This window comes from Podarcis bocagei (genome assembly GCF_964188305.1).
Source record: "Podarcis bocagei genome assembly, chromosome: 18".
Taxonomy (NCBI): domain Eukaryota; kingdom Metazoa; phylum Chordata; class Lepidosauria; order Squamata; family Lacertidae; genus Podarcis; species Podarcis bocagei.
In genome coordinates, this window is record NC_138144.1 from 11,977,055 (window position 1) to 11,991,365 (window position 14,311).

A 14,311-nucleotide genomic window follows, 5' to 3' on the forward strand; every position below is an offset into this window, starting at 1 on the left:
AGCTGGCAGGAGCAAAAGGGGGGAGAAACTGGACTTTAAACCTTGCAGGGCAGCAGTTGAAGAAGGAGCAAAAAGGGTTTTCTTGTGTGTGTGTGTGTTTCTTTGTGGCTGATTAGCTGTTTTCCCTGTGTAAAGGTTAGAGGGGGCAGGGTTTCTGTTGAGGCAGGGGATTAGCTGTGGGAGGAGCTTATCAGAGTTTGCAGGGCAGCGGCGCGCGCCTAGCGGCGCGTGCAGTTATACCCATCTTTTAGATTTAGGGGAGCTAGTCTCAAACGTACGTTGGGGGAGACCTAGGTTTTTTTTGTGGGGGAAGTTATTTGTCCTGTCTTCAAGCTTTTTATGATGGAGGACCTCTGTAGCCACCCCCAACGACACGATCTCAAGATGTAAGGGGAGGGAACAGCTGCAGTCGCCTGCGATTCCTGCCCAATGTTTGCCATCTTGCCAAAGGTTGCAGGCAGCTTTACGTGCAGCAATTGCATGTTGATTACCCTTTTAAAAGACAAAGTCCAGCAACTGGAGGAACGTGTAGCTACGCTCCAAAGAATTAGAGAGCTGGAGCTCTTCTTGGAAGCAACAGAGCACACCGTCCCCACCAAGGAGGAGACAGGGGACTCCCCTGAGAAGGAGGATAGTTCACCAACACAGGAGCCAGATATATGGAGAAACGTGACTCAAAGAAGTAGGAGGCCCAGGGTTCACTCTGATTGTTTAGAAATACACAATCGCTTTGAGGTCCTCTCCCCTAGCATGGAAGATGAAGAGCAGACTCCATTTGAGGATCTCTCCCTCATTACAGTCGATCAGGTATATGAAGACGAGCAGCAAAGTCAGTCCTCAGGGAATGTGCAGGCGACCTTGGAACGGACAGCTCACGGAAGAACCCCGACCAAACCCAAGAGGAGGCGTGTAGTGGTGATAGGGGATTCCCTACTGAGGGGAACAGAAGCAGTGATCTGTGGGCCTGACAAGATGTCTCGGGAAGTGTGCTGTCTCCCCGGGGCTAAGATCCAAGATGTAACTGAACGACTGCAAGGAATCATAAAACCCACTGACAAATACCCCTTCCTCTTGGTTCATGTGGGAACCAATGACACTGCAAGCAATAGCCTCCAGAAGATCAAAAGAGACTACGAGGCTCTCGGCAGGAAATTGAAGCAACTAAATGCACAAATTGTCATCTCGTCTGTCCTCCCAGTTGAACGACGTGGCCCAGGGAGAGAGGGGAAAATAGTGGAAGTGAACAGCTGGCTTCGCAAATGGTGTAAACAGGAACGATTTGGATTCTTAGATCACGGATTGCAGTTTCTTGAAGATGGACTTCTGGCAAGTGATGGGCTGCACCTCACAACGGTTGGGAGAAATGTTTTTGCCAAAAATCTCAGAAACCTCATCAGGAGGGCTTTAAACTGACTAATGTGGGGGAGGGAGACAGTGCTCCTGAAGGTAGGAGTCTATCAATTAATGAAGATGATCATCCAAATGTCATAGACCAAATGGAGCAAACAGCACGCGGACCTAGTGGTGGGAGGAAAAAATCCTTAAATAAGAGACACGGGGGAATGATTAATGGACTTCAATGTCTGTACACTAATGCGCAAAGCATGGGAAATAAACAAGATGAGCTTGAGCTCTTGGTACAGCAAACTAAATATGACATAATAGGCATCACTGAAACCTGGTGGGATAAGTCCCACGATTGGAATGTAATAATGGGGGGATACAATCTATTTCAGAGAAACAGACCAGACAAGAAAGGAGGAGGAGTGGCGTTATATGTCAGGGATGTGTATACCTGTGAAGAGATCCAAGATTTAGAACCTCAAAGCCAAAGTGAGAGCATTTGGGTCAAAATTAAGGGAGAGAAGAATAACAGAGACCTCATTGTGGGAGTTTACTATAGATCCCCAAGCCAAACGGAGGACATAGATGATGCCTTCCTGGAACAGATGGCCAAGCATGCAAAAGGAAGGGAGATAGTAGTAATGGGGGACTTCAATTACCCGGATATTTGTTGGATGTCAAACTCAGCCAAGAGCATATGGTCAAACAGATTCCTCACTGCCCTTGCAGACAACTTCATTGTCCAGAAAGTGGGAGAAGCAACAAGAGGAACAGCCATTTTAGATCTGGTCCTAACCAATGTTGATGACCTGGTTAGTGGGGTAGAAGTGGAAGGATCATTAGGCGCGAGTGATCATGCTCTTCTGAAGTTTACTATACAGCGGAAAGGAGCAGCCAAGCATACTAGGACTCAATTTCTTGACTTTAAGAAAGCCGACTTCATAAAACTTAGGGAAGTGCTGGGTGAGATCCCATGGACAGCAATACTAAAAGGAAAGGGAGTTCATGATGGCTGGGAGTTTGTTAAGAGGGAGATAGTAAAAGCACAACGTCAGGCAATACCATTGAGACGGAAACATGGAAGGTGCCTAAAGAAGCCAGGGTGGCTATCTAAAGAACTTTTAACTGAATTAAGATTAAAAAAGGATGTGTACAAAAAATGGAAAAGGGGGGAAACCACCAAAGAGGAATTCAAACAAATAGCCAGCACGTGTAGACACAAAGTCAGAAAAGCTAAAGCACAGAATGAACTCAGGCTTGCTAGAGAGGTTAAAAGCAACAGAAAAGGCTTTTATGGGTATGTTCGTAGCAAAAGGAAGAACAAAGAAACAGTGGGGTCACTCAGAGGAGAAGATGGTGAAATGCAAACAGGGGACACAGAAAGGGCTGAACTCCTCAATGCCTTCTTTGCCTCAGTCTTCTCCGATAAAGAAAACGATGCCCGACCTGAAGAATTTGGAGCAAATGATTCAGCAAAGGAAACACAGCCCAGAATAACTAAGGAGATAGTACAAGAATATTTGGCTAGTTTAGATGTATTCAAGTCTCCAGGGCCAGATGAACTGCATCCAAGAGTATTAAAAGAACTGGCAGATGTGATCTCAGAACCACTGGCAGTCATCTTTGAGAATTCCTGGAGAACAGGCGAAGTCCCGGCAGACTGGAGGAGGGCAAATGTTGTCCCTATTTTCAAAAAGGGGGAAAGAGAGGACCCAAATAATTACCGCCCAGTCAGTCTGACATCAATACCAGGGAAGATTCTGGAGCAGATCATTAAGCAAACAGTCTGTGAGCACCTAGAAAGGAATGCTGTGATCACCAATAGTCAACATGGATTTCTGAAAAATAAGTCATGTCAGACTAACCTGATCTCATTTTTTGACAGAATTACAAGCCTGGTAGATGAAGGGAACGCAGTGGATGTAGCCTACCTTGATTTCAGCAAGGCATTTGACAAGGTGCCCCATGATATTCTTGTAAAGAAGCTGGTAAAATGCGGTCTTGACTATGCTACCACTCAGTGGATTTGTAACTGGCTGACTGACCGAACCCAAAGGGTGCTCATCAATGGTTCCTCTTCATCCTGGAGAAGAGTGACTAGTGGGGTGCCACAGGGTTCTGTCTTGGGCCCGGTCTTATTCAACATCTTTATCAACGACTTGGATGATGGACTCAAGGGCATCCTGATCAAATTTGCAGATGACACCAAACTGGGAGGGGTGGCTAACACCCCAGAGGACAGGATCACACTTCAAAACGACCTTGACAGATTAGAGAACTGGGCAAAAACAAACAAGATGAATTTTAACAGGGAGAAATGTAAAGTATTACACTTGGGCAAAAAAAATGAGAGGCACAAATACAAGATGGGTGACACCTGGCTTGAGAGCAGTACATGTGAAAAGGATCTAGGAGTCTTGGTTGACCACAAACTTGACATGAGCCAACAGTGTGACGCGGCAGCTAAAAAAGCCAATGCAATTCTGGGCTGCATCAATAGGAGTATAGCTAGATGTAAAAGGGAAGTAATAGTGCCACTGTATTCTGCTCTGGTCAGACCACACCTGGAGTACTGTGTCCAGTTCTGGGCACCACAATTCAAGAAGGACACTGACAAACTGGAACGTGTCCAGAGGAGGGCAACCAAAATGGTCAAAGGCCTGGAAACGATGCCTTATGAGGAACAGTTAAGGGAGCTGGGCATGTTTAGCCTGGAGAAGAGGAGGTTAAGGGGTGATATGATAGCCATGTTCAAAGATATAAAAGGATGTCACATAGAGGAGGGAGAAAGGTTGTTTTCTGCTGCTCCAGAGAAGCGGACACGGAGCAATGGATCCAAACTACAAGAAAGAAGATTCCACCTAAACATTAGGAAGAACTTCCTGACAGTAAGAGCTGTTCGACAGTGGAATTTGCTGCCAAGGGGTGTGGTGGAGTCTCCTACTTTGGAGGTCTTTAAGCAGAGGCTTGACAACCATATGTCAGGAGTGCTCTGATGGTGTTTCCTGCTTGGCAGGGGGTTGGACTCGATGGCCCTTGTGGTCTCTTCCAACTCTATGATTCTAAGATTCTATGAAACCTGCAGGGAAAAGGAGTTTAAAAACTTTTACCGCTGTGTCAAACCCCCCTGAAACGGACTGCCTAAAGTAAGGATGCCTGAAAGAGAACTGTCAGCTTGATAAACTGTTACTTGGATAGCTACTTTGTTTTGAGTTACTGGGTTCTGGAAAGATATTAAATTACTGGTCTGTTATAAGTAAAAGAAAAGAATAAGGGGAAAATTTGATAAAAACAAGTGTTAGGATTTGCTAAAATAACTTTGGAAATTGGAATGCAGAAAGGGGAGGTATGGGGAAGTCGGCGAAGTAAGGTTTAAGGAAAAAAAGGACACGAAATTATACATGTTTGTTTGTGTGTGTGTTTTTTTTGTTTGTGTTTATAAAAATTTTGTAAAACCAATAAATTTTTTATAAAAAAATAAAATAAAACTATGCATTGCAAAGTTATTGTTTTGCTTGTTATTCTGCAATGCATTTTTGTAGCATACCATCCAGGAAAGGGCAGCGCAGAAACATAATTAATAAATGCTCTGTATTTTCCAACTCCCATCGGCGCAGCCACACCCAGAGGGACGCATCCCTGCACCTGCCGTGCAGGTAATGCCAACAAGCAGTTTTTGTCCTTTCTTGGGTAAGAAGCCTCTGCACGGACAGCTGCCCCGTTGCCATCCAGTGACATCTGCATGCGCATTTTGAAACAGGATAGGGCCCTTTTTATCCTGAAGCCACGTGGCGAGATGGGGTTGAGCCCAGTTTTGAGTTGCCTTGTGAGGGAGCAGCAGCAGCAGCCAAAAAAAGCTCATGTGACTTATTAAATCTGTGCGCCACCCTTCACTGAAACAGCTTAGGGTGGTGCATATTCTGGGCTGCATCCGCCGAAGTATAACGTCCAGGTCAAGGATGTTGACCAGCTGGAATGTGTGCAGACTTGAGAAATCTGCATGGCAGGGGGTTGGACTGGATGACCTTCAGGGTCCCCCACAGCTCTATGACTCTATGATATAGTGTATGGAGAGAGAGAGAGAGCTCCCCCAAATCTACCCTCCCTCTCCTTTTAATGCTCAGCTTCCCAAGCAGCCTTCTCTCCCCCCACCCACTCTGTGCGTGGAGCCTGGGTCTCTGGGGGTGGGCTTCCGCTCCCCCCTCCATCCCTTGTCAATCACAACCCCTCCCCACCCACCCCCTGCAGAGCAACTCTCCCTCCTTGGCATTCCTCCTGGGGAGATGGCAAGGTGTGTGTGTCCGCGGTCGCTAGGCAACCCGCCTCCCTGCAGAAGCGGCTTTGGCGTTGATGGCTGAGTGACAAAACAGGTCCTGTGCATTCTTTTTCTGCATCCGTCCATGCCTTTCTGAGCCCTGCAAGGTGGTTGCAAGGCCACACCCTGTGGCAGGGAGTCCCGGAGGGCACAGAAAGAGAGAAGGCGGGTCGGAAGCCGTCCCAGGATGTGAGCAGGACCACTGCTCCATCGCAACGCGGTGTTGTCTGCACTGAGCGGTTTAGACTCAGGGGGACAGCCCCAGCGGCCTTTCCCCTTTAAAAATAAAGCAAGATCCTGGTCCTCATCATTCTGAACAAACACTTGGCTTAAAGAGAAGAAGCAGAAGCTGCTTCGGACCCAGCCAGACCTCTGGGTCCGTTCAGCACAGCAATGCGGACCTTGACCAGCAGCAGCAGGTTGTCAGCATCAGTCATGGCTGATTTAGTTGAGATACCAGGGGGTTGGACTAGATGACCCTTGGGTGTCCCCCCAGCTATATCATTCTATGGCCCACAGTGGAGATGCTGTTGGGGATTGAACCTGGGACCTGCAAAGCAGCTGAGCCCCTTAAAAACAGAGGGAGTCTCCAGGGCGGAGAAGAGACTGTTGAAACAGGGAAAGTTTACAGTCCTCATGAATCTGAATGAAGGACTGCAGAGCTGCTGCCGGTCAGTGTAGTCGCTACTGGCCTTCCTATTTGAAATCCGCCCTTTCATTCAGGCACCTTGGCTTTCCTTCTGAAGGAGAGGGGTTTTGCACAGACGTTGCTGAGCCCAGCAGCTTAGATAATCTGAGCCTTGCTTTCGTTTTGTTCAAACTAAGAGAGGCAATGTTGCGTAGTGGTTAGAGTGCCGGACTATCACCTGGGAGAGGCCAGGGTTCAAATAACCCCCGTCCGGCTGCAAAGCCTCTCCCAGCCTCTCCGACCTCGCAGGGTCGTCGTGGGGCTCCACAGGGACCTGGGAGAAGCCAGGGTTTGGCTTGCTGGGGGAGGGGGGCTGGCCCTGCCCCCCTCAGCCTGACCCACCTTGTGGGGCTGGAAGGGACCCCAGGGATCATCCAGCCCAACCCCCTGCCATCTTCTGAGGAGGGAGAGAGGGCCACTTCTGCCCCCCCCCCCAGGGCTCGCTGGGGAGGAGAAAAGGGGGGCAGAAGGAGAGATTTGCTGCCTGTTCCTCCGGCTGTTTTGGAATCTCCCAGCTGCATCCACAGACAATGGCGTCTGCCGCCCCCCCCCCCCGGGTGGCACCACCCTGACGCCCGCTCTGTTTACTTGCGGCTGGCACTGGGTGTCCCGGGAGTCACAGAGAGGAGCTGTTGCTTTGTTTTGTTTAGCGCACGTTGCTTGGAGGGCCTTTGAGCCGCAAGACGCCTGAACTCAAACCCGGAGCTTTTGAGTCGGCAGGTGGCTTCACGCAGGACGCAGATCCCGCTAAGCAGCAAACAGAGCACCCCAGCCCAGTATCCTGCTGCCGACAGGGGACAGGCGCAGGGGAGCTTTCGAGAGGAACAGAAGCTGTTTTGTTTGACTTACTTTTACCCTGTATTTTATGAACTGCTCTGAGATCTTAGGATGAAGAGCAGGATATAAAATGAATTAAATAAAATTTAAAAAATAAAAGAACCTCCTTCCTTTTCCTGATGTTTAGTCAAAATCTCCTTTCTTGTAAGTTGAAGCCATGGGTTCCAATCCTACCCTCCAGAGCAGGAGAAAACAAGCTTGCTCCCTCTTCCATGTGACAACCTTTTAGATGTCTGAATATGGCTCTCCTATCTCCTCGCAGTCTCCCCTTTCCCAGGCTAAACATCCCCAGCTCCTTCAACCGTTCCTCATCTGGCTTGGTTTCCAGGCCCTGGGTCATCTGGCGCTGCTCCTCTTGCTGCTCCGGTGAGTCTTTGGGAAGACCGCTCCCCCATCAGGCCCAGGCACACATACTCTGAGCAGCAAGTGGCGGAAATGGTTTCAAATGCTTTAAGTGTTCTTAATCTGCTCCACCACGAATGGTTGTTGTTGTTGTTTTTAAATATTATATTATTTTATTATTTTATTTCTGTTTGGGGTGGGACAAATGCTTAGCCATGATCAGATCACTTCCTGGTGCAACTGGACTTCTCTGAGACCCTTCCCCTCTGCAGGGAGGTGGGACCAATGCGGATGGTCTGCCCCCGCCACTTAATGGATCCAACTGGCTTCCAGAGAGTGGTAGGGGATGTTTTATCCCATGTTGATGGCCTGGTGGCCCATAGGAATGCGGAGTTAACCAGGGCTATTGACTGCCTGGCTCTGAAGCGCCCTCTCCGATTGCATGGAGCCCGGACAGCCCCGTGGTTTTCCCCGGAGCTGAGGGTGATGAAACAGTCGTTGAGACGGCTAGAGCACCGGTGGCGGAAAACTCATTCTGAATCAGACCGGACACGGGCTAGAGCTCAACGTCGAGCCTACCAAGTGGCAGTGGCGACGGTGAAGAGGGCCTTCTTCGCCGCCTCCACTGCATCTGCAGAAAACAGCAGCAGGAGACTTTTTCAGGTGGTTCGCAATCTATCGGAACCACCTGTACCACCGGGGCCTGGTAGGGACCCTAAGATCTCCTGCAATGCTTTTGCAAAGTCTTTTGCAGATACAGTGGTACCCCGCAAGACGAACGCCTCGCGAGACGAAAAACTCGCAAAACGAAAGGTTTTTTCGTTTTCGAGTTGCCTCGCAAGACGAATTTCCCTATGGGCTTGCTTCGCAAAACGAAGCTTGCCCCGGGGACAGCGGGTCTTCTCTTTTGAAGCAAGGGGCGGCGGGGAGATCGCTTCTCCCCACCGCCCCTTGCTTCAAAAGAGGTCCGGGGGCAGCGGGAAGCGCTCCCGCTGCCCCCGGACCTCTTTTGAAGCAAGCGGCTGCGCTTCTCCCAGCAGCCGCTTGCTTCAAAAGAGGTCCCGGACCTCTTTTGAAGCAAGGGGCTGCGGGGAGATCGCTTTTCCCGGTGCTCCGAAGCGGGGCGGGGGGGGGGGGCGGGAACACCTGCCCCAGCCGCCCCGCTTCGGAACGCTGCTCCGAAGCGGGGTGGGGGGGCGGAAACACCTGCCCCAGCCGCCGGGCTTCGTAGCGCTGCTGCGAAGCCGGGCGGGGGGTGGGAACACCTGCCCCAGCCGCCGGGCTTCGTAGCGCTGCTGCGAAGCCGGGCGGGGGGGCGGGAACACCTGCCCCAGCCGCCCCGCTTCGGAACGCTGCTGCAAAGCGGGGCGGGGGGGGGGGGCGGGAACACCTTCTGAAGGCAGGCGGGGGGGGCGAAAGTCTTTGTCCCCCCTGCCTGCCTTCCCAGGGGCTTTTAAATCGCCCTGGACAGCGGAGAAGTCCTCCGCTGTCCCGGGGCGATTTTAAAATGCCGCCCGCCAGCATTTTAAGATCGCCCGGACAGCGGAGAAGTCCTCCGCTGTCCCGGGGTTTTTTAAAATGCTGGGGGTGGGAAGAAAAGCCCTTGTCCCCCCCCCCAGCCTTCAGAAGAGGTCCGGGGACAGACTGTCCCCGGACCTGGTCTGAAGGCAGTTTCCCTAGGAACGCATTAATTGATTTTCAATGCATTCCTATGGGAAACCGTGCATCGCAAGACGAAAAAACCGCAAGACGAAGAGACTTGCGGAACGAATTAATTTCGTCTTGCGAGGCACCACTGTAAAGTCGCTCAGATTCAGAAGGAGGTAGACTCCACCGTGGGAGCAGGGCCAGGGCGGGAGAGTGCTAGAGTTCTGTCTGGTCCTGTTACATGGGATCAATTTCAATCTGTTACCCCCGAGGATGTGGACAGGCTGCTTGGACAAGTGAAACCGACCACCTGTCTCCTTGATCCTTGCCCATCCTGGCTGATAAAAGCGAGCCGAGAAGGGCTGGGCGATGGGCTCTGCAGGGTGGTGAATGCTTCCCTCTGTGAGGGAGCCTTCCCAGACCCGCTGAAAGAGGCAGTCATTAAACCGCTTCTTAAAAAAACATCTTTAGACCCGGCCAGTATGGCCAACTATCGCCCAGTCTCAAATCTTCCATTCCTGGGCAAGGTGACTGAGCGAGCGGTTGCCGAACAACTCCAGGCACGCCTGGAAGAAGCGGACCATTTGGATCCCTTCCAGTCGGGATTCAGGCCTCATCATGGGACTGAAACTGCCTTGGTCGCACTGGTTGATGATCTCCGGCGGGCTAGGGACAAAGGTGAGAGCTGTTTCCTAGTTCTGCTGGATCTCTCAGCGGCGTTCGATACCATCGACCATAGCATCCTTCTGGACCGTCTAGAGGGGCTGGGAGCTGGGGGCATTATCATACAGTGGTTCCGCTCCTTCCTTCTGGGCCATGTCCAGAAAGTGGTGTTGGGGGATGAGTGTTCAGACCCCTGGGCTCTCACATGTGGGGTGCCTCAGGGTTCCATCCTCTCCCCCATGCTTTTTAATCTCTCTATGAAGCCGCTGGGAGAGATCATCAGGAGGTTTGGGCTGGGTGTTCATCAGTATGCGGATGATACCCAGCTCTACCTCTCTTTCAAATCAGAACCAGTGAAGGCGGTGAAGGTCCTGTGTGAGTGTCTGGAGGCGGTTGGAGGATGGATGGCGGCTAACAGATTGAGGTTGAATCCTGACAAGACAGAAGTACTGTTTTGGGGGGACAGAAGGTGGGCAGGTGTGGAGGACTCCCTGGTCCTGAATGGGGTAACTGTGCCCCTGAAGGACCAGGTGCGTAGCCTGGGAGTCATTTTGGACTCACAGCTGTCCATGGAGGTGCAGGTCAATTCTGTATCCAGGGCAGCTGTTTATCAGCTCCACCTGGTATGCAGGCTGAGACCCTCCCTGCCCGCGGACTGTCTTGCCAGAGAGGTGCATGCTCTAGTTATCTCCCGCTTGGACTACTGCAATGCGCTCTACATGGGGCCACCTTTGAAGGTGACCCAGAACGTGCAATTAATCCAGAATGCGGCAGCTAGACTGGTGACTGGGAGTGGCCGCCGGGACCATATAACACCGGTCCTGAGAGATCTGCATTGGCTCCCAGAACGTTTCTGAGCACAATTCAAAGTGTTGGTGCTGACCTTTAAAGCCCTAAATGGCTTCAACCCAGTATACCTGAAGGAGCGTCTCCACCCGCATCGTTCTGCACGGACACTGAGATCCAGCGCTGAGGGCCTTCTGGTGGTTCCCTCATTGCGAGAAGCCAAGTTACAGGGAACCAGGCAGAGGGCCTTCTCGGTGGTGGTGCCCGCCCTGTGGAACGCCTTTCCATCAGTTGTCAAGGAAATAAGCAGCTATCATATTTTTAAAAGACATCTGAAGGCAGCCCTGTTTAGGGAAGTTTTTAATATTTAATGCTGTATTATTTTTAACACTCGATTTGGGAGTCGCCCAGAGTGGCTGGGGAAATAAATAAATAAAAAATTGTTGTTGTTGTTGTTGTTGTTGTTGTTGTTGTTGTTGTTGTTGTTGTTGTTGTTGCACCTAGACACCAGTGGATGGCAATGGGGCCATGGCTGCTTTCTCTCAGTAGCAAACAGAATGTCAGAGCTATATCCTCCTCCCATTCTCATTTGCCCATCTAAGGTAGACTAACTCTGTCCATGGAGGCTCCATTTAAGAAACGTAAGGAGAGGCTCCCCAGAAGGACTTCCGGGGTGGCGCCATCGGTAATGGCGGATTCCCTCTGATTCGGAGGGATTAGCTCCACAGAAAACGGGTCTTTCCCGCTACAGCGAAGCGGGGACCCTTTCAAAAATCACAGGCGGATGAAGCCTGTGGCCATGGGACTCGGCGGGCACCTTTAGCGCCCCCCCAACCCGTAAAGGAACCCACTTCTGGGCTCCGGAGCGAAGAGGGGGAAGTGGCGCGGTGCTGAGAGTCAACTGCTTCTTCCGTGGAGCGAAGCCGCACAGCCGTTGCCGGAAAGCGCTGCCTTTTTCCTGGGACAATTTGGCTTTTAAAACAATTACCCGTGAGTACTTTAATTCTGGACAATTGGACTTTAAATAATGACCTGCGATTAGAAGGAAAATTGGACTAAGAAATTTATATTAATTTGGCACTGAAACGGGAAGGTCTAAACAGGAAGTCAGCCTTCCGTTTCTTGTAGATAGATTAAAGCAAAGACATGGCAAACTAGAGTTCAGAAAATCGCTTGTGAAGGATTAATTTTCATCATTTAAAATTGTTGAACCCCCTTCGGAAGCAGGAGAAGAGGGGGGATTTTTTCCGGACTGTTTAAACCTGCAGAAGAGAGTGTAAAGTAAAGTAATTTTCCACCGTCTTGATCCTGGGAGCCGGGTGTCAGGACTGACGTTTATTGGGAAGCTCATTGACCAGAGACAAACATCTTTGACAGATAGTTAAAAGAAGAGAAACATGGTGATTCCATTGTTCTCATTCGCATTTTAAAGGAACAAATATTGACAAAATATCTGAAAAAGGAAACTTTGTTGCTAGATCAGCCTTTAAAAGAAAGAACGAATAGAAGTTCTTTCCCTAGAGGGAGCCTGTGAAACTGTTATTAAATTTGAATCAGGAAGCTCTGCAGCTGCAACAAGATTACGATCGTGGGAATAGGCTTCTGACCTTGCAGAACAATGTATTCAGAGGCTCTGGTGGGTGCTCTTTGCAAAACAAGTGCCCTATTGGAACAGATACATGAGAAGACGGACTTGATGACTGCTGCAATCAGAAACTTTGGACAGGTAGTGGAAACTATATAGAGCCCACCCAGGAATCAAATCAGGAGTGTGCTCTGACAGATCAGATGAGGGAAGAGGATGTTGTTGAACCTCGGGCGCCAGAGATGGAGGGAGCTGCGGCCCAGCAGAAACATGAGTACTTGGAGCTGACAAATGAACTTGGAAAAAGCCAGATTTGGAAAGATAAAGTTTGGTTTGGTTTGGTTTGGAAATGGGGGGTTGGATAGACCCCCCTATGCAGGGATGTTTGGACTTTTCAAGTCTGGCAATGGGCTGTGAGATGTCTGGGGTTGTGGGGGCTCTTAATTCTGGAGGGACTTTGAAACATGTTCTTAAATACCACATGGGGTTTTGTGTGGAATATGGAAAAGGGAATGATTTGTCGAGAAGGGTCAAAAACACTGTTAAGTTGGAGTTCCCACGAGTGAAAGGAGCAGGAGACAAAGTAAAGTACTGGTATAAATATGAAGAAGAGCCGCGGAAGGAACATGGAAGAGACTTAAGGGCCTCGGACATAAGATTACCAGGTTAATGCGCTTGATTGATGGGATAGAAAGGACTGACAAAACCCGGGACCAGGAGGAAGAGACGCTGGATGAAGATTGGAAGAAAATTTTTTTATTAGGACTGCTTTATAAAATTGATGAATGTTAGAAAAATGTTGGAATGAAACTATTTGGCTTTAGCAAAAATGTTAAAAGAATTATGTAAGAATATGCTATGGCTATAAAATAAGATTTAAGTTTAAAGTTTTAGGGTCTTCTATTGTAAGATAGGGTTAAAATAGATTAAGGTAATGTAATGACAGAATATTATGAAAAATGGAAAGGATTTGCTGTGACAATTAATAACTAGGATACAAAAAAAGGGAGGAGTGAGGAGGTCAAAGAAAGAAGGTAATGACAGTTAAGGATTGGAGAATATTGGATTTGTTTTTAAATGTTTGTGGCTTATTTTTGCCTTTTGATTGTGTTGTGTTACATGCTTTGTTTTTAGACTTTGATTTTTATTAATTTGTATTGTTTGATTGTGGTTTGTTTTTTCTGTTTTTTCTTTTTCTTTTTCTTTTTTGCTTTTTCTAAAATTCTTAATAAATATCATTAAAAAAAAAAAAGAGAGAGGCTCCCCAGAAGGAGCAGGATCCAGCGTCCCCCAACAAGTGCCACCCCCCAAACACCCCCCACATCCAGGGGTTGTATATGACAATTTCCCCCAAGAAAATATCCCCAGACGCAGAAGTGTGCCTCAACCTCCCTGGATACCAAAAACCTTCAGGGTTCCTCCCTCTGCTCTAAGCCGTGACTCAGACACACGTTGCTCATTTTCTTCATTTTTGCAGCTCGCTATTTCACTGCTGCTGCTGCTACAACCAGCTCATTCGCCTCCCTTTGGTTGCCCCGGTTTGCAAATATAAAATATGACTTATTTGCACAACGCATTTATCCTGGGAAGGCGCCATTAATTGCAGATAGAGACGGAAAGAGAAACCGCCTGGGGAAAAGGCACCAGTGTAAACAGATCAGGAAAGAGTTGGCAAAATGAGTTTTCCATGCACATCAGGGAGATTTTCTTACCCAGAAATGCTCCGCGAAATAAGACATGCTGCCAGCCCGGGATGGAAGCCCTCTTCGCCTCAGCTTTTGGAAACCTAGAATGCAAAAGAGATTGGAAGTAACCAGGAACAACGACACACACACACAGAGCCCTGGGACGAACTGGGGATGGTGGGAGTCGTGGTCCAAAACAACCTCAGGCTGACGAAGGCTGGAATAGGGAGGAAGATGTGCGAGGAAGGCTCAGGGCACGACAACCCCACCGGCAGCTGCCTCCGCCTTCCCCAGCTCTGCCTCGCCTTGAGCGCCAGAGACAAGCCCCTAGTCCTCAGCGAGGTCTGGGCCTGGAGGCTCCACAAGAAGCTAAGGAGAGCCTGGAGGATGTATCAGACCCTTCAAGCTCAGCGTCCGGA

General features: G+C 49.5%; 1 protein-coding gene across 5 annotated transcripts in view; it reads right to left on the bottom strand.

The window, feature by feature from the left end:
• FCHO1 (FCH and mu domain containing endocytic adaptor 1) overlaps positions 1-14,311 on the bottom strand; it is a 53,063-nt gene that overhangs the window by 33,636 nt on the left and 5,116 nt on the right. For all 5 annotated transcript variants that reach the window (XM_081177646.1, XM_081177642.1, XM_081177643.1 and 2 more), the window contains one exon: positions 13,920-13,993. In XM_081177646.1, coding sequence (XP_081033772.1) covers positions 13,920-13,946 — 27 coding nt within the window. In that variant the 5' untranslated portion in view covers positions 13,947-13,993. The remainder of the gene's footprint in view (positions 1-13,919; positions 13,994-14,311) is intronic.